This window comes from Pseudophryne corroboree, chromosome 5 (genome assembly GCF_028390025.1).
Source record: "Pseudophryne corroboree isolate aPseCor3 chromosome 5, aPseCor3.hap2, whole genome shotgun sequence".
Lineage (NCBI taxonomy): Eukaryota > Metazoa > Chordata > Amphibia > Anura > Myobatrachidae > Pseudophryne > Pseudophryne corroboree.
This window is the reverse complement of record NC_086448.1, coordinates 608807685-608835476: the sequence shown is the minus strand read 5'-3', so window position 1 is coordinate 608835476 and position 27792 is coordinate 608807685. Positions and strand designations below refer to the sequence as shown.

At 46.7% G+C, this 27792-nt stretch overlaps 1 protein-coding gene and 1 pseudogene across 6 annotated transcripts in view; both read right to left on the bottom strand.

The window, feature by feature from the left end:
- PPP4R1 (protein phosphatase 4 regulatory subunit 1) overlaps positions 1-27792 on the bottom strand; it is a 258120-nt gene that overhangs the window by 94083 nt on the left and 136245 nt on the right. For 5 of the 6 annotated variants that reach the window (XM_063923466.1, XM_063923468.1, XM_063923467.1 and 2 more), the window contains exons 8-11: positions 8613-8678; positions 7779-7937; positions 6886-7019; positions 5865-6397 (exon numbers count right to left, since the gene is read on the bottom strand). In XM_063923466.1, the coding sequence (XP_063779536.1) occupies positions 5865-6397; positions 6886-7019; positions 7779-7937; positions 8613-8678 (892 nt within the window). The remainder of the gene's footprint in view (positions 1-5864; positions 6398-6885; positions 7020-7778; positions 7938-8612; positions 8679-27792) is intronic. The other variant, XM_063923464.1, reaches the window with a different exon arrangement.
- Positions 1099-1206, bottom strand: LOC134931318 (U5 spliceosomal RNA; annotated as a pseudogene).

Sequence of the window (27792 nt, the reverse complement as noted above, 5' to 3'; positions counted from 1 at the left end):
CAACCGCTAGAACCTGTGAAGAACAAACCGGACTGGGTAAATACGCATTCAAATGCAATTATGCAATTGTGTGGCTCCAATAAGCAAATACTAACCGCAGAAAATCCATTTTCTAACTGTAGTAAATGACTTGCTGATTGATATTGCAACGGAGCTGTTTGGTTTTGCTCAAACAGAGGGGAATAAGTAACTCTGACTCTGTTGGCGTACTACTGCCTGGTTTATAAACCTGCAAAGACTAAATGACAACCTGCCAACCGTTCGACAGAGGCAGTTTTGTCCTTTAAGCTGTAAATAGCTGAGACCTGTATGAGTTGAAGTCCTGAAACCTCGCAAATGTAACATGTAAATACGCGCTTCCACAATTGTAAAAGAAGTCATCAAACCACTGGCTTGCTGACTGTAACGTCCTGTCGTTACAAGGCGTGACTGTTCCTTATAAAGGGATAAAACGCCGTTACAAATATACTGTATGCGGTAATGGCTGAATATCATAAAGGGATAAAATACCGTTACAAGTAAATCAAATTTATGAGCAAACAAGCTCTGGCCTTGTCGCGCTTAACTAGCGACAATGAAATTAACCGGCGTTAGCAGAAGCTTTACAGATATACTCTGCAGCTTCTTTTACCAGTGATCGTCATTGTTTGATACATAGATTCTAGTGACCCAAACGTATCCTGGGTTTTTATAATGTTTGAAAGAAAATCATCTAGCAATGGCGGATCGCGTCCTTTTGGAAACGATTATGTATGGTTGTTAACAACCCCCCCGCACTATCTGAGTGCTGGTCTAATGTACCCTTCTCACTCGTAGTTATAATTTGACATAGAATCGAGTGAAATAAACACTCTGGTACCCAAAGGGAAATTGGCCCTTTGGAAGACTGTCTTTTGTTAGGGCTGGCGGAGTCATTCCGAGACTCCGATGTTACCGCTCTTTTAATTTGAATTGCCAATGTTAACATAGGATTTTTAAAATTATTTTTAGTCTGCACTATAGCCTTACTCGCTATGTAGACAGACACCATAAAATAATAGGCAATAGAAAGACACTTGCACGACTTAATGAAGTTATTATGTGTCATATATATATATATGTTATTGCTGAACAGCATATTCATATGAAACTCAAGCTTGTTTCTCTCTACGGAAATCTTTAGCAAAAAACGAAAGATTTATTCGATATGAAGAGAAATCAAAATATTTTCTTTTATGTGAAAAGCAGTTCACATGGGCATATGAAACCCCAACCAAATTCCTACTAACTTCCCTGCGCCTCTGGTGGCTGAGAGATGTAGGGCAGGAATGTTCTAGAATTAATTAGAAATACAGATTACATGGCTGACTTATGTGAAAACTGAACCAAAAAATTCCCACTAACACCCCTGCGCCTCCTTGTGGAGTATAGGTGTATGGGCGGAATGTTCTGGAATTATAACCTGGAAGAACAGCAATGATTAAAATGACCGTCATGCCATGCTTCCACTGAAAATCACAGGACAGGTTACCTGCTGCAGCGTTAATATATAGGCTTAATAGCCTATTATACATTAAATATAGGCTTAATAGCCTATTCTACAGTTACAGGCCTATTATACAGTAAAATCCGTGCAGTTTACAATACATTATGCAGCCTTATGCTTTAGTTAGCCTTCCAGTTATTTCATTAACTGTTTAAACACTAAGCAGTCTCTTACCCCATGCAGCCTTCTGCTGCTATGGGCTTTACTCAACACTGCCTGCAGTGAATTGTATTATTTCCAACATATCTTATTCCCAAGCAGCCTTTGCTGCTGCTATGGGTCAATAACTTGTTTAAAAACTGAGCAGTCTCTTATTTAGAACTGAGCAGTGTCTTAACCCATGCAGCCTTTGCTGCTGCTATGGGCTTTACTCACCGTCACCCCCCCGCAGCCGCTCTGCTTGTGATGTAGCTTCTCCCTGTGCAGCGCCGGAAGCGAGTGCAGGGAGCTTGGGGAAACCCGGGGAGCGCTGGTATAGTGCGCCGGGGAGCCCTAGGAACGGGCGGCGCCTCATACAGCAGTGGCCGGGTGCAGTGCTGGAAGAGCGGCCGGCGTCTTTAGTGACGTACGGCCGCTCGGAGCTTTAGACCCGGGTACGCAGAGTGGCTGCTTGGGCGGCGCTCGCGTACAGTGGCTGGGAGAGCGGCCGGCGTCTGAGTGACGTGCGGCCGCTCGGTTACCGTGCTGGGAGAGCGGCCGGCGTCTGAGTGACGTGCGGCCGCTCGGTTACAGTGGCAGAGTACTGGTACAGTGGCTGGGAGAGCGGCCGGCGTCTGTGAGTGACGTGCGGCCGCTCTCTCGTGCAGCGGGGTCCTCTGTAAGCGGCGGGCAAAGCGGCGGTAAAAATAAAGGCTTTTCCCACACAGCAGGGCGGCAGCGTGAGCTGACCGCCCTGACCCCCCCACCATACCTTGCAGTGTCGCACTTCTGTAAGCTCCGTCCAGATTGTGACGGGGCTTCCATCCTGGCTGTGACGGGGCTTCTTACTGTAAGCACTGTCCAGTTTTCAGCTCTCCTCCTGGCTGTGACGGGGCTTGTAATCTCCGTCCAGTTGCAGTAGGAGACAGTCTGCCTGTGGCTGTGAGGGTGCTCTTTGTGAGGACCGACACGCCATGCGCTGCCTTGTAGCGCCTGTGGCTGTGAGGGTGCTCTTTGTGAGGACCGACACGCCATTCGCTGCCCGTGCAGCGGCACTATCCCGGACCCATGTTTTTCCAGAAACTGGGAAGGGATGTGCTAAGTGTAAAAATAAAAAGTAAAAATAAAAATCCAAGTGTGGATATACCACAAGCCTTGTTCGTGCTGTGAGCACCGAAAAAACACTGGGGTCGTACACTGAGGTACTCGGGGATATGGAGGGGGGGGGAGGGTCCTAAATTTGAATATTCAGTGCCCTTGTTCGGCTACGCCCGTCCATATCCCAAGAGTACTCCAGTGACCCCTAGTGGATGATAAAGAAAGACCATCCCCAAACAGTTCCACCCCCTTCTAGGGCAAACTTCCATGTGCCGTTTTAAATCGGCATCGCCCGACCATTGCCGAGTCCATAACCCCCGTCTGGCGGCAATGGTTTTACATAGCGCTTATTAGTGATGCCAGTCGGCAAATATCCCTCTGTGCATCACGCATGTATAAGACAGCGTCTTTTATATGCTCTATTTTCAGCAAAATATTGTCCCTATCTATAGTATAAATATTATCCGACAGGGAATCTGACCACGCAGCTGCCGCACTGCACCTCCATGCCGAGGCAATAGCAGGTCTCAATATAATGCCCGTGTGTGTGTATATAGCTTTAAGGGTAGTTTTCTGCTTTCTATCAGCAGGTCCTTCAGGGCGGCCGTATCCGTGATGGTAGTGCCACCTTTTTTAATAAGCGTGTAACCGCTTTATCTACCCTAGGGGTTATTTCCCAACGTGACCTATCCTCTGGCGGAAAAGGGTACGCTGCTTTAGAAATTATCAATTTCTTGTCGGGGGAAGTCCACGCTTCCTCACACACCTCATATCAATTTCTCAGATGCAGGAAAACTACTGGTAGTTTTCTGTCACCAACATAATACCCTTTTTTTTTTTGTGGTATCTGGGGTATTATCAGAAATGTGTAATACATTTTTCATTGCCTCAATCATGTAACGGGTGGCCCTATTGGTAGGTACACTAGTCTCGTCGTCGTCGACACTGGAGTCGGTATCCGTGTCAACATCTGTGTCTGCCATCTGAGGTAGCGGGCGTTTTAGAGCCCCTGATGACATGTGAGACGCTTGGACAGGCACAAGCTGAGCAGCCGGCTGTCCTATGTCGTCAAACCTTTTATGTAAGGAGTTGACACTGTCACGTAATTCCTTCCATAAGTCCATCCACACCGGTGTCGACCCCGCAGGGGGGTGACATCCCATTCACAGGCATTTGCTCCGCCTCCACATCATTATCCTCATCATACATGTCGACACAGCAGTACCGACACACAGCACACACACAGGGAATGCTCTGACAGAGGACAGGACCCCACAAAGCCCTTTGGGGAGACAGAGGGAGAGTATGCCAGCACACACCAGAGCGCTATATATCACAGGGATATCACCTATAGAGAGTGTTTTCCCTTATAGCTGCATAATATATATATATATATATATATATATATATATATATATATACTGCGCCTAATGTGTGCCCCCCCTCTCTTTTTAACCCTTTTCTGTAGTGCAGGACTGCAGGGGAGAGCCAGGGAGCGATCCCTCCAGCAGAGCTGTGAGGGAAAATGGCGCCAGTGTGCCGAGGGAGATGGCTCCGCCCCTTTTTCTGTGGGCTTTCTCCCGCTATTTTATCGTTTCTGGCAGGGGTTAATATACACCTATATAGCCTCTGGGGCTATATATGGTGTTAGTTTTGCCAGCCAAGGTGTTATTATTGCTGCTCAGGGCGCCCCCCCCCCAGCGCCCTGCACCCATCAGTGACCGCAGTGTGTGGTGTGCATGAGGAGCAATGGCGCACAGCTGCAGTGCTGTGCGCTACCTTGGAGAAGACAGAAGTCTTCAGCCGCCGATTTTCCGGACCACCTTCTTGTTTCTGGCTCTGTAAGGGTGACGGCGGCGCGGCTCCGGGAACCGGGGACGAGGTCGGGTCCTGTGTTCGATCCCTCTGGAGCTAATGGTGTCCAGTAGCCTAAGAAGCCCAAGCTACCACCACTTAGGTAGGTTCGCTTCTTCTCCCCTTAGTCCCTCGTTGCAGTGAGCCTGTTGCCAGCAGGTCTCACTGAAAATAAAAAACCTAAACTATACTTTCTTCTAGGAGCTCAGGAGAGCCCCTAGTGTGCATCCAGCTCAGCCGGGCACAGAAATCTAACTGAGGCTTGGAGGAGGGTCATAGGGGGAGGAGCCAGTGCACACCAGATAGTCCTAAGGCTTTCTTTAGATGTGCCCAGTCTCCTGCGGAGCCGTCTATTCCCCATGGTCCTTACGGAGTCCCCAGCATCCACTCGGACGTCAGAGAAAACACATGTGAAGATGTGCAAAAAGGAACAAGGTATCTCCCCGCACAACTGCTCAACTGAGGCACCCAGCTGTGTTGCACATGGTGCACTTACGGTAGAATGTCCCTGGATAGGGTCAGGCACCAGCAGATGCAAAGAGACAAAAGCTACTTTAAAAGTAAAATCGAGCCACAGACTTTGTGGAGAGAGTCCCGCTCTATTGGATAGCGTAAAGGACCAGAAGGACAAAAAGCCGGTAACATGACATCCCTGTTTGGCCTGGAAAGATGGCATAGTGCAGAGCAATGTCCGGTCGGAATAAAAAGAAAGTAGGACAGAAGAACTAGCAGAAGGAGCAGGCAGCTCAGAGACCGTCCTAACAGAAGCAATGAACAGATAAGCTGCTTCCCAAGTAAGCAGCCGACTCAAGGCTCAAAAGAGCCTATCGGGTGTCGTCCAGCACTACTACGGTACAGCTGTGGTGGCTGTACACTAAAGTCATGACTCACAGGATGCAACGCTGCTACTGCAGCTAGTACGTTTCTCTCCTGGTATCCAGACTATAAATGCACACAGAGCTAACAAAACAAAAAATCTTGCCTCTAGTCAAGCACTAAAAAAAAAAAACAGAGGTGCTAGAGGAATTGGTAAGGATTAGAAAGGGGAATTTTATTTTCAACAGATTAAATATTTAGTGTCTGCTCCTCAGCCTCCCTTCTAAGCCCGCAGTATGCAGTGTCCCCCAGATAGGACAAAAGACTAAATCAAAGCCACATTATATCATCATTTAAATATTGACAAACACAAATCAGAAATGTATGATCAATAGTGAAAAAGAGAAAAGCAGGTCTAGCTGCCCTCAGTTACCTTTCACATCAGGGTCATCTGTGTGGGGTTCCAGGTTTTCTATCATCTCCTCCAGCTCTTTTCTGGTAGCCATGGTTATATTAGGAGAGCCAGGGGATGAGGTCTTCTGAGCAATTTGCCTACTTTCAGGCCTGCGTGCTTCAGCTTGTGACTGCCGAAGTTCCAGATCAATATCAATCTCAGGAATGGGAGTCCTCCAATAATGGAACGAATTGAATAGCTCTTGCTCAGTAACAGGTCTCTCCTCAGATTCTATTTCCAGAGCCTTTGATGACTCCCTGCCAGGAGGACTCCGCTCTGGTTTGACTGAATCGGCTGAAGTCTCCGAAGGCAAAGTGCAATGTGAATGAAAGTCAATGGTCTTACTGTTGACCCTAAAAAGTTCATCTGATATCAGATCGTCCTCCAAGTTGGTTTCTAACGTCACAGTAAAGTTCACAAGGCTGCTGTCTGCTGGGGACTCTTCACTTAAAGTGACTGCGTCTTCTGAAACATTCTCAGGATCTTCTGGCAGGGGCTCATAGGATGCACTACTAAAAGAAAAGCAATTTGACTGTACTTCAGTATGAATAACCATGTGTATTTATTTGGTATTAAGAGCTATGACTGAATTCATCACTATTCTGTAAGTAAACAGAAAGTAGCAGAAGTGTATTTCTGAATCTATGATCAATCTCTAAACTACCATGCATTTCATCTTTTGCTTTCTGGTTAGTTACTATTTAGACAAAAGTATTACAATACCATCTAGTAAGTAAATGCGTTTGTCACTAATAAAAGTGAAAAAATTGTAAATGTGAAGTAACACTTGCATAATGAAAGTAAATGTAGCATTGCTGGCTACTGATCATGGCAAGGGGTTTGGTTACCATCACAAGAAAGCTATTGATGTCAAGTGCATACTGATCACAATAATAAAAGAAAAACAAGAACAAGATAGCAATATCTGTCATTTTAAAATGTCATGACATTTCTAGGGGTTTAATATGCACCATTCATTAATAAAATAAGAAACACATACCCCTCACCAGCTTCACTTGATATGACATCCTTGGTGTTTTGACATTCGTCTTCTTTGAAGTATTGACCAGAACTTGATGGGTTTGCAAACGTGGCTATAAAAGGCCCAAGGGACTGAAAGGCAGCTTGGCGTACCTGTGACAAAACCATATACAGTAGTGTATATTCTTACAAGATTATATTTATGCTACAGAAAATTTAACACCTACAGCAAAACTGCACCAACTGAATGGTTCGGGAATAGGTATCATTAATATTACTTACTATTCAATGTCACACTGTGCCTGAAATATGCACACTAGAATCACCTAAAAGAGTGCTCATGTACACTTATATTACCCTGAATTATTTGTTATTCCTAAACTGTGATGAAAAACCATGCATAATTTTAGAAACATGGTAAGTGGTAAATAATCAAGACCCTCTTACCTATGTCTGCTATTACAGATTTCTTTCCAATTGTAAAGTGTACCAGCATATGCTGTTGCCATAACAAGGCTGCATTCATCACAGATTTCTGCTTGCACCCTCGTAGGTGCTAGCAGAAATGCACGTTAAGTAGAGTTTCAGCTCTGGTTGTGCCTGGGACTGCTGTAATTGCATCACGGCTGCTTAATGTGGCTAATGCTGTGCATTCTCATGTAAAATAGTTTCCATCAGGGGAATTAATTGAATAGCTTCCAGGCTAATTTCAGTTTACAAATTGAATCACCCTTAAAACCCTTAACTTTACTAACAAAGCAGTTATATGCGGTGTTCAAATAAACCATTAACTACAAGATAAAATGATAAATTATTGCTCTTTTGTTGCTATGAGCATGTATTCTGTTTTATGTACAATAAAAAGCTCAGATGCCGTAAGTTAATTCACGCAATGAAACCATCACAACGTACCCATCTAGACGGGTCACTGATGAGGTTAATAAAAAGAGCAGAGAGCTTAGTTCGTCGAAGTTCTTGAGATGTTGTACAAGACACTGCCATGAAACACTCAGCACAGGCTTTACGTACACCCCATACATTGTCTGAACAGAGCTGGAAAAACCTAGGCAACTGGACAAAGAAACATCACATTAGGATTAATTTTATACAGTATAAACAATATGCACGAAGATTGATTGCTTTCTGATATTTAACCTTTCCCACTTCTTAATAGTTTGCAGTCATATAGATGGCGGGTTCCGGTATGAATGGTCGACCATGTTATGGTCGACAGTCATTAGGTTGACCACTATTGGTCGACATTGACATGGTCGACATGGACGACACATGAAAATGGTCGACACATGAAAGGTCAACATGAGTTTTTTAAACTTTTTTTGGTGTCGTTTTTTGCGTAAAGTGACTGGGAACCCCAATTAGTGCACCGCGTCCCCTCGCATGGTGCCTTCGCTCCGCTGCCGCTTCACTCGGCACAGATTACCGTTCCAATCGTAGTCCACGTGGATCGTAAAGTATGGAAAAGTTCCCCAAAAGAAAAAAAAGAAAAAAAACTCATGTCGACCTTTTCATCTGTCGACCTAATGACTGTCGACCATAACATGGTCGACCATCTGAATGGATACCTAGAATACCTTACAATACGAAGGACTGTGACCATTCCCTTTGAAATTGTTTCTTCTCTAACTGGAGCAGCCACAAGCTAAACCCTATTTCAGCACATGTTATTACTAAGACAAGCATGATTTCTAAATCTTTACGTCTGTTTAAAGAATCAAAATCACTCACCAGCATCTTCTCTGTTGCATCTTGTCCAACAACACTGCAAATATCACCAAAGTTGGCTGCACACACCTAGAATATAAAATATACATGCCCTTAAAAACCCAAACACACACTCTGTCTATGAACATACTGTATATACTAACATTAGTTTACTGGAAATTCAGTACACTTGTAGGAAACAAAATAACAAGATTTAATTTGCGAACCATGACTTCCTGTTGAGACAAAAGTGGACATTTTTAATTTGGAAATGAAACCATAAGTTTTGGGGGCTAAGTACACATTCACATTCTCATAGGTGTCCACAGTGCCTTCCAAAGTACACACACAATTCTGTACGAACATAACAAATAGTGCAAAAAGATTTGCTGTTCAAAAACAATGCAGGGCATAGGAGGATGCAAGCCACATAAATATCACTTCATACACAATAATACAGAGAAAGCGACATCGGCCAAACCAAAAGGATCAGTGCCATTGTAGGTGAGGGGAGAAAATAATGGTATAAGTGAGGTAATAGCTTAGAGACACAGTCAGGGGGCTATGTACTAAGCAGTGATAAAAGTGGAGAAGCGAGCCAGTGGAGAAGCTGACCATGGCAACCAATCAGCTGTTTATAACAACAGTATCGGTCCAAGACCAATTCTAACTGTAACATAACCCTTATGTAAGCAATAACTATATACAAGTCTTGCAGATTTTCCGCACTGGGACGGGCGCCCAGCATCCTCTACGGACTAGGAGAAAAAGATTTACCGGTAGGTTTAAATCTTATTTTCGCTTACGTCCTAGAGGATGCTGGGGACTCCGTAAGGACCATGGGGTTTATACCAAAGCTCCCAATCGGGCGGGAGAGTGCGGATGACTCTGAAGCACCGACTGAGCAAATGCTAGGTCCTCATCAGCCAGGGTATCAAACATGTAGAATTTAGCAAAAGTGTTTGAACCCGACCAAGTCGCTGCTCGGCAAAGCTGTAATGCCGAGACGCCCCGGGCAGCCGCCCAAGAAGAGCCCACCTTCCTAGTGGAATGGGCCTTTACTGAATGCGGTAACGGCAATCCAGCCGTAACATAAGCCTGCTGAATCGTGTTACAGATCCAGCGCGCAATAGTCTGCTTCGAAGCAGGCGTGCCAATCTTGTTGGCAGCATACAGGACAAACAATGCTTCTGTTTTCCCGAAGTCTGGCTACATAAATCTTTAAGGCCCTGACTACATCCAGGGACCTGGAATCCTCCAAGTCACTCGTAGCCATAGGCACCACTATAGGTTGTTTCATATGAAATGAAGACACCACCTTAGGTAAAAATTGAGGACGAGTCCTCACATCTGCTCTATCCACATGAAAAATCAAGCAATGGCTCTTGTGAGACAAGGCCGCCAATTCTGACACACGCCTTGCAGATGCCAAGGCTAACATGACCACCTTCCAGGTGAGAACTTCAACTCCACCGTTTGAAGGGGTTCAAACTAGTGTGATTTAAGGAACTGTAACACCACGTTCAGGTCCCATGGTGCCACTGGGGGCACAAAAGGAGGCAGGATGTGTAGCACTCCCTTTACAAAAATCTGGACTTCTGGAAGAGAAGCCAATTCCTTCTGAAAGAATATCGACAGGGCCGAAATCTGTATTTTAACGGATCCTAACTTTAGGCCCATATCCACTCCTGTCTGTAGGAAGTGGAGAAAAACGACCCAGATGGAAATCTTCCGTAGGAGCATTCTTGGTTTCACACCAAGAGGCATATTTCCGCCAGATACGGTGATAATGTTTTGCCATCACCTCCTTCCTAGCCTTTATTAGAGTAGGTATGACCTCCTCCGGTATACCCTTCTCAGCTAGGATCCGGCGTTCAACCGCCATGCCGTCAAACGTAACCGCGGTAAGTCTTAGAACATACAGGGCCCCTGCTGTAACAGGTCCTCTCTCAGAGGAAGAGGCCCAGGATCTTCTGTGAGCATCTCCTGAAGATCTGAGTACCAGGCCCTTCGAGGCCAGTCTGGAACAATGAGAATTGTCTGTACTATTTTTCGACTTACGATCCTCAACACTTTTGTGATGAGAGGAAGAGGAGGAAACACATAGACCAACTGGAATACCCATGGTGTTACCAGAGCGTCTACTGCTATTGCCTGAGGGTCCCGGGACCTACCTCCGCAGCTTCTTGTTGAGGCGTGACGCCATCATGTCTATTTGAGGAACTCCCCCGAGACTCGTTATCTCTGCAAAGACTTCTTGATGAAGTCTTCACTCTCCTGGATGGAGATCGTGTCTGCTGAGGAAGTCTGCTCCGGAATGAAGACTGCTGACAGAGCGCTTACATGATTTTCCGCCCAGCGAAGAATCCTGGTGGCTTCCGCCATTGCGACGGTGCTTTTTGTCCCGCCTTGGCGGTTCACATGAGCCACTGCTGTGACATTGTCCGATTTAATCAGAACTGGTAGGTTGCGAAGAAGACCCTCCGCTTGTCGAAGGCCGTTGTATATGGCCTTTAGTTCCAACACGTTGATGTGTAGACAGGACTCCTGGTCTGACCACAGTCCCTGAAAATTTCTTCCTTGGGTTACTGCTCCCCATCCTCGGAGGCTCGCGTCCGTGGTTACCAGGATCCAGTCCTGAATGCCGAACCTGCGACCCTCTAGAAGGTGAGCACTTTGCAGCCACCATAGAAAGACACCCTGGCCCTGGGGGACAGTGTTATTTTTTTTTTATAATTGTAGATGGGACCCGGACTATTTGTCCAGAAGATCCCATTGAAACGTCCTTGCATGGAACCTGCCGAAGGAAATGGCCTCGTAAGTTGCCACCATTTTCCCCAGAACCCGAGTGCATTGATGAACTGACACTCTTTTTGGCTTTAGCAGGTCTCGGACCATGTTCTGGAGGTCCTGGACTTTTTCCCACGTGAGGAAAACTTTCTTTTGTTCCATGTACAGTATCACGCCTAGGGACGTCAGTCGAGTTGTCGGAACCAACTGTGACTTTGGCAGATTGAGAATCCAACTCTGTTGCTGAAGCACTCTCTGAGAGAGTGACACGTTCTCCAGTAGTTGTCTTGACCTCGCTTTTATCAGGAGATCGTCCAAGTATGGGATAATCGTGACTCCTTGCTTGCGCAGGATCACCATCATTTCTTGAAACTGATAATGACCATCCTGTACCGCGAATCTCAGGTACTCCTGATGAGAGGGATATATGGGGACATGAAGGTAAGCATCCTTTATGTCCAGTGACACCATAAAATCCCCCCCTTCCAGGCAGGCTATCACCGCTCGGAGTGATTCCATCTTGAATTTGAATCTTTTCAAGTACAGGTCTAGGGATTGTAGATTTAAAATGGGCCTGACCGAACCATCCGGCTTCGGGACCACAAATAAGGTTGAATAATACCCTTTTCCCTGTTGGCTCAGGTGAACCCTGATATTCACTCGCTGTTGACACAGCGTTTGAATTGCAGCCAGCACTACTTCCCGTTCTGGGGTAGAAGCTGGTGAGGCCGACTTGAAAAATCGACGTGGGGCACCTCGAATGCCAGCTTGTAACCCTGGGAGACTATTTCTATCACCCAAGGGTCCACGTCTGACTGAACCCAGACTTGGCTGAATAGTCGAAGGCGTGCCCTCATCTGTGCGGTCTCCCGCAGGGGAGCCCCAGCGTCATGCGGTGGACTTAGCGGAAGCCGGGGAGGACTTCTGCTCTTGCGAACTAGCCGCAGCAGGTGTCCTCTTGCCTCTACCCTTACCCCTGGCGAGGAAAGAGGAGCCCCGATCTCTTCTGGATCTATGTGACCGAAAGTACTGCATCTGATATTGTGGAGGTTTCTTTAGCTGTTGGGAAACCAAAGGTAAAAAGGTAGACTTACCCGCAGTAGCTGTGGAGACCAGGTCCGCGAGGCCATCCCCAAACAACACATCACCTTTGTAAGGTAAAACCTCCATATGCCTTTTTGATTCTGCATCCCCCGTCCATTGGCGGATCCATAAGGCTCTTCTTGCCGAAATAGCCATAGCATTGGCTCTCGAACCCAATGTCTCTTTGAGCGTCCCTCATATATAAGACTGCGTCGTTAATATGAGCTAATGTTAACATAATTGTATCCCTATCAAGGGTATCCAGGTCAGCTGACAGGGTATCTGTCCACGCTGCTACTGCACTACATACCCATGCCAACGCAATTGCCGGTCTAAGCAAAGTACCAGTATGTGTGTAAATAAACTTTAATGTAGTCTCCTGCCTGCGGTCCGCAGGGTCCTTGAGGGCCACTGTGTCAGGGGACGGTAGCGCCTCTTGGAAAGGCGTGTTAAGGATTTGTCCACTGTGAGAGAGGATTCCCAACGTACCCTTGTCCTGTGTAGGGAAAGGGTATGCCATAAGAACCCTTTTGGGAATCTGCAGCTTCTTATCTGTAGTTTCCCAAGCTTTTTCACATAACTCATTTAGTTCATGGGAAGGAGGAAAATTCATAACCTGTTTCCTTCCCTTAAACATGTTTATCCTCGTGTCGGGCACCGAGGGCTCATCAGTGATATGTAAAACATCTTTTATTGCAATAATCCTACACTGAATACTTTTTGTCACCATGGGGTGCAATCTTGCTTCAACATAATCGACACTGGAATCAGAGTCCGTGTCGGTATCGGTGTCCCCTATTTGTGAGAAGGGACGTTTCTGAGACCCCCGACGGGTCCTGTGAGTCGGTGCCATCCGTTGAACACCTGTCGACACCCTGGACTCTGCTTTGTCCAGCCTTTTATGTAGTGAAGCTACACTTGCATTTAAACATATGCCACATATTCATCCAATCCTGAGTCGGCACCGCCGACTGTGACACACCACTCATCTGTTCCACCTCCTCTTTGGATAAGCCTTCCGCTTCAGACATGCCGACCCACACGTACCGACACCCCACACACACTGGGATAATAAGATTTTACTTACCGGTAAATCTATTTCTCGTAATCCATAGTGGATGCTGGGGACTCCGTAAGGACCATGGGGAATAGACGGGCTCCGCAGGAGACATGGGCACTTTAAGAAAGAATTTAGACTCTGGTGTGCTCTGGCTCCTCCCTCTATGTCCCTCCTCCAGACCTCAGTTAGAGAAACTGTGCCCGGAAGAGCTGACAGTACAAGGAAAGGATTTTGGGAATCCAGGGTAAGACTCATACCAGCCACACCAATCACACCGTATAACTTGTGATAACTTTACCCAGTTAACAGTATGAACAACAACAGAGCATCAGTTCAACCCTGATGCAACTATAACATAACCCTTATTTAAGCAACAACTATATACAAGCATTGCAGAAGAAGTCCGCACTTGGGACGGGCGCCCAGCATCCACTACGGACTACGAGAAATAGATTTACCGGTAAGTAAAATCTTATTTTCTCTAACGTCCTAGTGGATGCTGGGGACTCCGTAAGGACAATGGGGATTATACCAAAGCTCCCAAACGGGCGGGAGAGTGCGGATGACTCTGCAGCACCGATTGAGCAAACACAAGGTCCTCCTCAGCCAGGGTATCAAACTTGTAGAACTTTGCAAAAGTGTTTGAACCTGACCAAGTAGCCGCTCGGCAAAGCTGTAATGCCGAGACCCCTCGGGCAGCCGCCCAAGAAGAGCCCACCTTCCTTGTGGAATGGGCCTTAACTGATTTAGGTAGCGGCAACCCAGCCGCAGAATGAGCCTGCTGAAAGCATACCGGATAAACAAAGATTCTGTTTTCCTGACCTTAGCCGTTCTGGCTACATAAACCTTCAAAGCCATGGCCACATCCAGTGACTCGGAATCCTCCAAGTCAGTAGTAGCCACAGGCACCACAATAGGTTGGTTTATATGAAAGGATGAAACCACTTTCGTCAGAAATTGTGGGCGGGTCCGCAATTCTGCTCTATCCGCATGGAAAACCAGATAAGGGCTTTTATGTGACAAAGCCGCCAATTCTGACACACGCCAAGCCGAAGCCAAGGCTAGTAGCATGACCACCTTCCACGTGAGATATTTCAATTCTACCGTCTTGAGTGGTTCAAACCAGTGTGATTTCAGGAAACTCAACACCACGTTAAGATCCCAAGGTGCCACCAGAGGCACAAAAGGGGGCTAAATATGCAGCACTCCCTTTACAAACGTCTGAACTTCAGGCAGAGAAAATGGATAGGGCCGAAATCTGGACCTTAATGGAACCCAATTTTAGGCCTAAAGTCACCCCCGACTGTAGGAAGTGAAGGAAACGGCCCAGCTGGAATTCCTCCGTAGGGGCATTCCTGGCCTCACACCAAGCAACATATTTTCGCCATATACGGTGATAATATTGAGCCGTCACGTCCTTCCTAGCCTTTATCAGCGTAGGAATGACCTAATCCGGAATGCATTTTTCTGCTAGGATCCGGCGTTCAACCGCCATGCCGTCAAACGCAGCCGCGGTAAGTCTTGGAACAGACAGGGCCCCTGTTGCAACAAGTCCTGTCTTAGAGGCAGAGGCCACGGGTCCTCTGTGAGCATTTCTTGCAGATCTGGATACCAAGTCCTTCTTGGCCAATCCGGAACAATGAGTATTGTTCTCACTCCTCTTTTTCTTATGATTCTCAGCACCCTTGGTAAGAGAGGAAGAGGAGGAAATACATAGACAGACTGGAACACCCACGGCGTCACCAGTGCATCCACAGCTATCACCTGAGGGTCTCTTGACCTGGGGCAATACTTCTGTAGCTTTTTGTTGAGGCGGGATGCCATCATGTCCACCTGTGGCAGTTCCCACCGACTCGCAACCTGCGCGAAGACTTCTTGATGAAGTCCCCATTCTCCCGGGTGGAGGTCGTGCCTGCTGAGGAAGTCTGCTTCCCATTTGTCCACACCCGGAATGAACACTGCTGACAGTGCGCTTACGTGATTCTCCGCCCAGCGAAGAATTCTGGTGGCTTCTACCATCGCCACCCTGCTCCTTGTGCCGCCTTGGCGGTTTACATGAGCCACTGCGGTGATGTTGTCTGACTGAATCAGAACCGGTTGGTCGCGAAGTAGGAACTCCGCTTGGCGAAGGGCATTGTATATGGCCCTTAGTTCCAGGATGTTGATGTGGAGGCAAGTCTCCTGACTTGACCACAGACCTTGGAAATTTCTTCCCTGTGTGACTGCCCCCCACCCTCAGAGGCTTGCATCCGTGGTCACCAGGACCCAGTCCTGAATGCCGAATCTGCGGCCCTCGAGGAGGTGAGCACTCTGCAGCCACCACAGGAGACACACCCTGGCCCTGGGGGATAGGGTGATTAACCGATGCATTTGAAGATGTGATCCGGACCATTTGTCCAGTAGATCCCATTGAAGGGTCCTTGCATGGAACCTGCCGAAGGGAATGGCCTCGTATGATGCCACCATCTTTCCCAGGACTCGCGTGCAGTGATGCACCGACACCTGTTTTGGTTTCAATAGGTTTCTGACCAGTGTCATGAGTTCTTGAGCCTTCTTCATCGGGAGATAAACCCAATTCTGGTCTGTGTCCAGAAACATGCCCAGGAAGGGCAGACGAGTCGTAGGAACCAACTGCGACTTTGGAATATTTAGAATCCAGCCGTGTTGTCGTAACACTTCCAGAGAGCGTGCTACGCTGATCAGCAACTGCTCTCTGGACCTCGCCTTTATGAGGAGATCGTCCAAGTATGGGATAATTGTGACCCCTTGCTTTCGCAGGAGTACCATCATTTCCGCCATTACCTTGGTAAATATTCTTGGTGCCGTGGAGAGCCCAAACGGCAACGTCTGAAACTGGTAATGACAATCCTGTACCACAAATCTGAGGTACGCCTGATGAGGTGGATAAATGGGGACATGAAGGTATGCATCCTTTATGTCCAGAGACACCATAAAATCCCCCCCTTCCAGGCTTGCGATGACCGCTCTGAGCGATTCCATCTTGAACTTGAACCTTTTCAGGTTTATGTTCAGGGATTTTAAATTCAATATGGGTCTGACCGAACCATCCGGTTTCGGTACCACAAACATGGTCGAATAATAACCCTTTCCTTGTTGAAGGAGGGGAACCTTGACCACCACCTGTTGAAGATACAATTTGTGAATTGCAGCTAACACTATTTCTCTCTCTAAGGAGGAAGCTGGCAGGGCCGATTTGAGGTATCGGTGAGGGGGCATCTCTTCGAATTCCAGCTTGTATCCCTGAGACACAATATCTATTGCCCAGGGATCCACCTGGGAGTGAACCCACTTGTGGCTGAAATTTCGGAGACGCGCCCCCACCGGGCCTAGCTCCGCCTGTGGAGCCCCAGCGTCATGCGGTGGATTTAGTGGAAGCCGGGGAGGACTTCTGTTCCTGGGAACTAGCTGTGTTGTGCAGCTTCCTTCCTCTGCCCCTGCCTCTGGCAAGAAAGGAGGCACCTCGGACTTTGCCTTTTTGTGATCGAAAGGACTGCATTTGGTAATACGGTGCTTTCTTAGGTTGTGAGGAAACATATGGCAAAAAATTTGACTTTCCAGCAGTAGCTGTGGAGACCAGGTCCGAGAGACCCTCCCCAAACAATTCCTCACCCTTGTAAGGTAAAACCTCCATGTGCCTTTTTGAGTCGGCATCACCTGTCCATTGCCGAGTCCACATGACCCTTCTGGCAGAAATCGACATTGCATTTATTCTAGAGCCCAGTAGGCTAATGTCTCTTTGAGCATCTCTCATATATAGGACAGCGTCTTTTATATGCCCCAGTGTCATTAATATAGTATCCTTGTCTAAGGTGTCAAGTTCCTCAGATAAGGTATACGTCCATGCTTCTACAGCACTACACACCCAGGCCGACGCAATTGCCGGCCTTAGTAAGGTACCTGAATGTGTATAAATGGACTTCAGGGTACCCTCTTGCTTTCTATCCGGAGCATCTTTTAGGGTGGCCGTATTCTGTGACGGCAGGGCTACCCTCTTGGATAAGCGTGTTAAAGCTTTGTCCACCCTAGGGGAGGATTCCCAGCGTAACCTGTCCGTTGGCGGGAAAGGATACGCCATAAGCATCCGTTTGGAAAACAGCAGTTTTTTATCTGGAGATTCCCAAGCCTTTTCACATAAGTCATTTAGCTCGTGTGAAGGGGGAAGGTCACCACCTGCCTTTTTTCCCCATACATATGAACCCTCTAGTCAGGGACTGGGGTTTCCTCTGTGATGTGAAACACATCCTTAATTGCTATAATCATATAACGGATGGATTTAGCCAATTTAGGCTGTAACTTTGCATCATCGTAATCGACACTGGAGTCAGAATCCATGTCGGTATCTGTGTCAACCATTTGGGATAGTGGGCGCTTCTGAGACCATGACGGCCTCTGCGACATAGGATCAGCCATGGGCTGAGACCCTGACTGTCCTAAGGTTTCAGCTTTATCCAACCTTTTATGCAAGGAATTAACATTATCATTTAAAACCTTCCACATATCCATCCAAATCAGGTGTCGGCAACGTCGGCGGAGACACCACATTCATTTGCTCCCGCTGTTTCCACATAGCCTTCCTCGTCAAACATGTCGACACAAGCGTACAGACACACCACACACACAGGGAATGCTCTTTTTGAAGACAGTTCCCCCACAAGGCCCTTTGGAGAGACAGAGAGAGAGTATGCCAGCACACACCCCAGCGCTATATCACCCAGGAATCACACAGTAACTTAGTGTTAACCCAGTAGCCGCTGTAATAATGATTTTTGCGCCTAATTATGTGCCCCCCCTCTCTTTTTTACCCTCTTCTACCGTGTATCTGCAGGGGAGAGCCTGGGGAGCTTCCTCTCAGCGGAGCTGTGGAGAAAAAATGGCGCTGGTGAGTGCTGAGGAAGAAGCCCCGCCCCCTCAGCGGCAGGCTTCTGTCCCGCGTTTATGTACAATATTATGGCGGAGGCTTATACATATATACAGTGCCCAACTGTATATATGTCAAACTTTTGCCAAGAAATCCTAATTGCTGCCCAGGGCGCCTCCCCCTGCGCCCTGCACCCTTACAGTGACCGGAGTATGTGGGTGTATGTGGGAGCAATGGCGCACAGCTGCAGTGCTGTGCGCTACCTCAGTTAAGACTGGAGTCTTCTGCCGCCGGTTTCGAAGTCTTCTTGCTTCTCCCGGCTTCTGTCTTCCGGCTCTGCGAGGGGGGCGGCGGCGCGGCTCTGGGATCGGACGAGGGTGAGATCCTGTGTACGATCCCTCTGGAGCTAATGGTGTCCAGTAGTCTAAGAAGCAGGACCTATCTGCAGAGAGTAGGGCTGCTTCTCTCCCCTCAGTCCCACGATGCAGGGAGTCTGTTGCCAGCAGAGCTCCCTGAAAATAAAAAACCTAACTAAAATACTTTCTTACAGCAAGCTCAGGAGAGCTCACTGAACAGCACCCAGTTCGTCCGGGCACAGATTTAAACTGAGGTCTGGAGGAGGGACATAGAGGGAGGAGCCAGAGCACACCAGAGTCTAAATTCTTTCTTAAAGTGCCCATGTCTCCTGCGGAGCCCGTCTATTCCCCATGGTCCTTGCGGAGTCCCCAGCATCTACTAGGACGTTAGAGAAATAACTATAAGGGGACAATTCCCTAAAGAAGGCCCTTTGGAGAGACAGAGAGAGAGTATGCCAGCACACACCAGCGCCAAACTGACCCAGGAAAACCCAGACAGCGCTTTTATAAATATATATATATAAATTGATTTCCCCCACTCACTGCGCCAATTATGTGCCCCCCTCTCTTTTTTCAGCCCTCTGAGCTCTTCAGCAGGGGAGAGTCCGGGGAGCCAGCGTTCTCTGCAGCTTCTGTGGCGAAAATGGCGCTGGTTAGTGCTGAGAGATCAAGCTCCGCCCCCTCCAGCGGCGGGCTTCGGTCCCGTTCTGTATCTGAAAATAATGGCGGGGAATCGTTTATTTACTGCCTCAGCAGCCTAATAACATCCTTTTGTGCCAAAACGAGGTTTATTGCTGCCCAAGGCGCCCTGCACCCATCAGTGCCATGTGTGTGTGTGTTATGTGGGAGCAATGGCGCGCAGCTTACTGCTGCGCGCTTACCTCAGGAAGATCTGAAGTCTTCTGCCGCCTGACGTCTTCTTTCTTTTCTAAAACTCACCCGGCTTCTTTTTTCCGGCATCTGTGAGGAGGATGGCGGCGCGGCTCCGGGACGAACCCCTGGGTGAGACCTGTGTTCCAACTCCCTCTGGAGCTAATGGTGTCCAGTAGCCTAAGAAGCAGAGCCCTTAAACTCTTAAGAAGTGGGTCTGCTTCTCTCCCCTCAGTCCCACGATGCAGGGAGTCTGTTGCCAGCAGAGCTCCCTGAAAATAAAAAACCTAACAAAATTATTTTCACAGAAAACTCAGGAGAGCTCCCTGTAATGCACCCTATCTCCTCTGGGCACAAAATCTAACTGAGGTCTGGAGGAGGGGCAAAGAGGGAGGAGCCAGTGCACACCATACTAGAAAGTTCTTTTAGGTGACCATATCTCCTGCGGAGCCCGTCTATACCCCATGGTCCTTACGGAGTCCCCAGCATCCTCTAGGACGTAAGAGAAATTCTATTATCGTAAAATCAATTCCTCAGAGTATGATCTGGGGAACCTGAATCTGGAATATGAGGGAAATATTAAGGAGTAGGCATTAAAATTTGTCAATAATCTGAAACTCGCCCTCCTTCATATACCCCTACAATGCCCTATCTCCTCAGTAGTAAAGCCAAAGGAAAAAATAGGCAAGAAGAAACATGTAATCAACTACACACAACAGGGATGGTACACAGTGTTCCCCATATTAGACTCAGCGGAATTGATTTTACAGTGAGCAACAAGAAAATCCTCTTTCGACCTTGACTGGGGAACACAGACGCTGGGACTTCCCAAAGCAAGCCTCAAGAGGAAGTTAGATCACGTACAGGCAGTGTTGTAAGCAAAACCTGCATCTTTAGCCCTAAACGGGTGGAAAGAATAACATTTGGACTAAGGACTGGGTGGCTGCTCTGCACATTTGCTTAAACATAGCACACTGCTGAGTTGCCCAAGAAGCACTCACAGCCTGAGTCGAAGGCGCTCAAATGGGATCAGGAATAGACTTACCGATAGCTACATAAGTCTGCTTCATAGCTGAAGCAATCCAATGAACAATAGAAAGCATTGACACTGGCCAGCCTCACTTATGAGTGTCACAAAGCGCTAAGACTGTCTGTCCTTCGCAAAGCAGCAGTCTTATCCACATATATACGGAATGCTAGTACCACATACAGAAATCAGAGGGGCCTCTCCGGATCTAATGGAAGATGCAAGATTGGAACAATCTGATTCAGGTGAAAATGTGAAACCACCTTAGGAATAAAACAAGGCCAAGTACAAAGAACCAACCGCCCAATCCATATAAAAACAAAATAAAAAAAGGCAGGAGCTGGCTGACCACGATGTCAACTCAGAAATCCTGCAAGCTGAGGCAATTGCAAAAAGAAAAGCTACTTTAGCTACTTTTGTTTAACCACCTTAATTCCACCATCTCTAGCTGCTCAAAAGGGGCACACTGAAGAGCAGCTAACACTAAATTAAGGTCCCTTAGTGGAACATAAGGTGGCTGGACATGCAACACTGCTTTCATGAAAGATCTGACATCTGGTAAAGATACCCAATTAACCTGAAAAGGTTTGGACAAGGCTGAGACTTGACCCCTCTGAGAAGAGAGGTGGAGGTCTTTGGACAATCCATCCTGTAAAAAAGAAAGTAGAAGTGGTAAGTGGAACGGAGAAGCTGCAATCCTCATTGTGAGATCTCCACACTCGGATAAATCACTGACGTGGATGACTTGCGTGCCTGTAACATTTTGGAATAACGGCTGTGGAAAGCACTGTGGACCTCAAGAAACTGGTCTCAAGTACCATGCTGTTAATACAAACCAAGGACAATTTGAATAAAGGTATGGACCCTGCAATAGTAGATCGTATCACAGTGTAGCCTCCACAGCTCAAACACCAGAGACAGAAAGCTAGAGTACTATGACCTCCATGGACAATCTGGCACTATTAGAATGACAAGCCTTTTCTTGCTTGATCCATGGTACTTCATTCATGCGGGAATGGGTGGAAAGAGACACCCGAAGTGGAAGTAGCACTTAATTGTCAAGGCATCTACCAGGGTAGCCTGTGGAAACCTGGACCGAACCCTATATAAGGAAACTTCCTGTTGAACCTGGATGCCATAAGATCTATATCTAGCAGCCCCATTTCTTCAGAATCTGATTAAACCTGTTCTGATGAAGGCACCATTCCCCTGGGTGAACTTGACTGAGAAAGTCAGCTTCCCAATTGTCCACACCTGGGATAAAAATGGCAGATATGGCTGGTACAAACCTGTTGTTCTCATTATCTGGATGGTCTCTGACATAGCTTGTGGACTCCTGATTCCTCCTTGTCTGTTGATGTATGCCACAGCCATGGCATTGTCTGACTGGATTTGTAAAGGTCTGTGCCATGAACAACAGTACGCTAGACTGCCAGTAGTTCGAACACATTGATAGATAGTGACAAAACCCTCTGGAACCCCACAGTCAATGCACCCTATCCCTAGAGACTGGCGTCTGTTGTGACTAGTGTCCACTGAAATGGGAAAAACGGACCTCTGTATAGGTTGGGAATGCAGAGCTACCAATCCAGAGATTGGTACACCTACAAGGACAGGTGAAATACGAGGGGTGATTGATAAATACCCGTGTTTGAAGACAGATGCCGCCACTAACGTCAAACCTGTATATCATTGTTTAGTGTCATCCGTCAAACAATGATGGTCAGAATTTCAGATAACTTCATTATGTACTTTGTTTTGGTAGCTGTTGGATTTGAGCAAGTTTGAGCTTTTTCTAACTATGGAGAAAGTGCAGTACTGATCGGTGAGGAAATCATAGAAAAGTTGTAAGCTGTTTATGGGGACCTTTCACGTTCGATGACAACCATCAGATATTGGTTCAATGAATTCAAGCGTGGTCGTACATCTGTCCTCGATGAAGAGCGTCCAGGTCGCCCAATTGAGGTGACTACGGATGAAATGGTCAACAAAATCTATTAAATTGTATTGACAGACCGGCGAGTGAAGATCAGAAAGATTGTTGAGATCATAGGCATCTCATTTGAACATGTGCAGAATATCCTACATGAACATTTGGGCATGACAAAGCTATCGGCAAGATGGGTGCAGCGTTTGCTCACTGTGGGCAACAAGCAGAATCGAATGACCACTTCGAAGGAGTGTCTGAACCTGTTTAAGCGCAACCCGAAGGAGTTTCTGCACCGTTTCGTGACTGTTGATGAAACATGGATCCATCACGACACGCCAGAAATGAAGGAACAGTCAAAACAGTGGACTTCTCCCGGCGAACGTGCACCAAAGAAGGCGAAGACGGTTCCATCGGCCGGAAAAGTCATGGCCACCATTTTCTGGGATTCGAAAGGCATAATCTTCATCGACTATTTGGAAAAGGGAAGAACGATCACAGGGCAGTATTATGCTCAATTATTGGGCAGATTCGTAGACGCACTGAAGAGAAGACTGCACCACTTGGCGAAGAAAAAGTGCTGTTCCACCACGAAAATGCGCCAGCACACTCGTCCCACGTCGCTACAGCGAAATTGGTGGAATTGGGCTACGAATTGCTGCCGCATCCGCCGTATTCTCCAGATTTGGCCCCCTGCGACTTCTTCCGTTTTCAAAACATGAAAAAATGGCTCGGCGTAAAGAGATTTGCATCGAACGTCGCAGAGTTCAACAAATCCTATTTTGTGGAGGGCTTGAAAAAAAAATAGGATTTTGGTACTTATCAGGTAAATCCTTTTCTTTGAATCCACAGGGGGCACTGGAGTACTCTTGGGATATGGACGGGGCATTAGCAGGGACAGGCACATTTAAATTTTTAAATTAGTAACCCTCCACCCCCTCCATACTCCCAAGATACCTCAGTGTTTTTTTTTTTACTGAGCCAAAAAGAAGCGAGAGAGAGGATGAACAATCGAGAATTACATAACTACATTACATAACATTATAACATAACGGACAACTATAAAGTTGACAACAATAGATAACAATCACCTTAACAAGTCGGTGAGAATGTGTTACCATAATATTTACTGAACTTACCACAAGCCAGGTGAAATTGCTCTGGGTGGGCGTCCAGTGCCCCCTTTGGATTCAAAGAAGAAAATGTATCTGGTAAGTACCAAAATCCTATTTTCTTTTTCATCTACTAGGGGTCACTGGAGTACTCTTGGTACACACCAAAGTTTCCCCCTTGGATGGGAGAGCTGGTTAGCACCTGTAACACTAGACGGCCAAAGCTAGATGTTGATGCCACAAACGTATCAAACTTGAAAAAGCACACAAACGTGTGCACTGATGACCATGTAGCTGCACGGCAAAGTTGCATCGTAGAAGCTCCACGACCTGCTGCCCATGACGTTCCCACAGAACGCGTGGAATGTGCTGAAATGGATGCAGGCGGTTGTAGACTAGCATGAAACTACGCTTGACGAATGGTCAGCTTAATCCATCTAGCCAAGGTCTGTTTGGAAGCTGGCCACCCTATCTTGACTGCATCATAGAGAACTATGTATCCGTTTTACGTACTGTTGTTCAGGCTACATAAACGCGGAGTGCGCGTACCACATCCAAAGTAGCTGGAGTTCCTTAATCTTCATAAAAAAGAAACTACGATTGGTTGATTGATGTGAAAAGATGAAACTACTTTCGGTAGAAAAGTGGGATTTGTCCGAAGTTCTGTTCTGTCATCATGAAATACCAGATATGGTGGCTTGCATGACAAGGCACCCAATTCTGAAACACGCCTTGCCGAAGCGAAGTCTAGGAGAAACACTGTTTTCCAAGTAAGGAACTTAACATCCACGTTTTGCAAGGGTTAAAAAAAAAAATCTAAAACTAAATTCAAGTCCCATGGAGCCGTAAGTGGTATGAATGGAGGTTGAACTCTAAGGACACCTTGCAGGAAAGTGTGAACTGTAGGCAAAAGAGCCAAACGCCTTTGAAAGAAAATAGACAAGGCAGAGACCTTTAGTGTAGCTAAACGTAGTCCTCCATCTAACCCCACCTGTAAAAAAGACGGGATCACTTGACAGAAGTTGTTGGAAACTTCTAAGCTTCATACCAACCTATATAAGATCGCCAAATTCTGTGATAAAGAGCTGCTATAACTGGCTTCCTAGCACGTAACATGGTTGGTATAACCAATTCTGGAATGCCCTCTTATCTTAAAAGAGCGGTTTCAACAGCCACCTCGTCAAAAGCAGCCACGCTAAATCTGGGTAAAGGAACGGACCCTGTTGCAGAAGGTCTGGACGTAGCGGAAGCAGCCACGGATCATTTGCGAGTAGCCCGCGGAGATCCGAGAACCACGCTCTCTGAGGCCAATGTGGCGCCACTAGTATGACTGTTCTGGACTCTCTTTTGATCCGCTTTAGCAACCGAGGAAGCAGCGGAAATGGTGGAAACAATAGCGTGGCTATACGGCCACGCTATTGTGAGAGCATCTACTGCCACTGCCTTTGACTCTCTCGTTCTGGACACATACTGCGGTGTTTGACGATTTTGTTGAGATGCCATTAGATCCACCTGTGGGTAACCCCACCGCTGGACTAACATCTGGAACACCTCTGGATTCAAAGTCTATTCTCCTGGATGAAAACCCTGATGGCTGAGATAATCTGCTTCCCAGTTGTCCACTCCTGGAATGAACACTGCCGACAATATCACTTGGTGATGCTCGGCCCAATTCAGGATTCGAGCAACTTCTCGCATGGCAGTCCTCCTTGTTTGTTGATTTATGCGACTGCCGTTGTGTTGTCTGACTGAACCTGAACAGTCTGAGACTGGAGCAAGTGAACTGCCTGTCGCAGTGTGTTGTAAATTGCCCTGAGTTCCAGGACATTTATTGACCATAATCTCTCTCGGTCTGACCATAGACCCTGAAGCTGAAAATGTAGGACCACTGCTCCCCAACCTCTGGCACTTGCATCCGTCGTCAGAATTATCCAACTCCAGACTCTGAACAGTTTTCCCGCGGTGAGATGCTGTACTTGGAGCCACAAGCGTAGTGATACTCTTGCCTTTGGAGACAACAGCACCATCTGATGAATTTGGAGATGAGAGCCTGACCACTGCGCTAGAAGATCTAGCTGAAAAGGATGTCAGTGAAATCTTCCGAACTGAAGCACTTCGAAAGATGCCACCATCTTTCCTAACAGTCGAATGCAAAAGTGCACAGAGACTGTCCGTGGTTTGAGCACTAACTGGACTAGGTGACAAATACTTTGAGCTTTGGTTCTGGCAGGTAAACTCGTTGATCCACTGTATCCAGAATCATTCCTAGGAATTGAATTCTTTGACACGGAACTAGGCTCGATTTCTTGAAGTTGACAATCCAACCGTGCTGAACTAGTACATTGTACGTTAGTAAGGCATGTTGAAGGAGTATTTGTTGAGACGGAGCCTTCATGAGAAGGTCGTCTAAGTACGGAACTATTATCACTCCCAGGGATCTGAGATGAGCTATCATCACAGACATCACCTTTGTGAATACCCGAGGCGCTGATGAGAGGCCAAACAGTAGTGCCTGAAATTGCTAATGGTTTTGTTGTACTGCAAACATTAAGTACGCCTGATCCGGTGGCCAAATTGGAATGTGAAAGTACGCATCCTTTCCTTGAACCACAGGAAAGCATGAATTCCTGTGGTTCTAAACCTGCAATCACTGATTGCAGGGATTCCATCTTGAATCTGTACTAAGTCACATACTGATTTTGTCCCTTCAGGTTCAATATTGGTCTAACAGAGCAGTCCGGCTTTGGTACTACAAAAAGATTGGAACAACCACCTTGATCCTGTTGGTGAACTGGAACCTGAACCAAAACTGCTGAATCTACGAGAGACTGAATAGCTGTCTGCAGAACCGCCTTTTCGTCTCCGGACACAGAAAGGCCCATCTTGAAAAACCGCATTGGTGGTAGACAATCAAACTCTATTTTCTAACCTTTGAACACTAAATTGCGGATCCACCCATCTGTGGATGTCTGAAACCACGCCAATTGAAACATCTGAAGGTGTACTCCCACAACTGACGACCAGAGGTGGGCTGGAAGCCCGTTATGCCACTGGCTTGTCAGCGGCCTATGTGTCCTGACGACAGTTAGTGGTTTGTTGAAAATCACGTACTCTACCATGTCTACTCTGTATGGTTGTTCCTCAAGTACGGCCTCAAAAGGACTGAGGTCTAAAAGATTTGAACGCTGGTCCAGCATATTTTTTTTTAGGAACTATTGCGGGCAATGTAGGAAAACAGACTTTCCTCCAGTAGCCTAAGAAATCCATTTGTCCAATTAAGGACCAAAATAACATATCGCCAGTAAAAGGCAACGCTTCTATTCCTCGTTTTGACTCAGCCTCTGCCTGCCAAGAACGCAACCAAAAGCGACCGTCAGCCTGAAATTAGTGAAGCTGAAAGCATAGAACTAACCTGTCCGACGTCCACAGATGCCATACCTAAATACTCAGCTGATTTCACAAATGTGATCAGCAAGAAGTACAAGCTAGTCTGTGGAAAGATCTTGTTGTAGGCCTAACTTGAGCTGTTTTGCCCATGCAACGACAGCCTTGTTAGCCCAAACTCCAACTAAAGCAGGTCTAAGCAATACCCCTACTGCTGTATACATTGACTTTAGCATAGCTTCTAGTTTACGCTCTGACGGGTCTTTAAGCTGGGAAGGAATGGTTAACTTCTTTGAAAGTTTTGAAACTGAGGAATCCACTGGTGGTGGATTTTCCCATTTAGTTGTCATAAACTCTGGGAACGGGTAGTTAGACAGAAACCGCCTAGGCATAGAAAACAGTTTATTTGGATTTTTCAAGCTTCCGTTAACTGCTTATTAAGAGAATCTGAATAAGGAAAACACACAGTTGCCCTCTGTTTTTTAGCAAATAAAACTTCATCATTTGACAGAGGCTCCTCAGTTTCAGTAAAATGTTTAGTCCTGGCGTACTTCCCTGATGATATTATCAATGTCTGGGCTATCAGTGACGTCACTATCAAACTCCTGGCCCAATTCACCTTCTTCTTGTACTTCCTGAGATATAAGGTCTAGCATTGAATTGTCAGAATGCAACACAGCTGAAACCGGTAAATTATGAGACAAAATGACTACTTT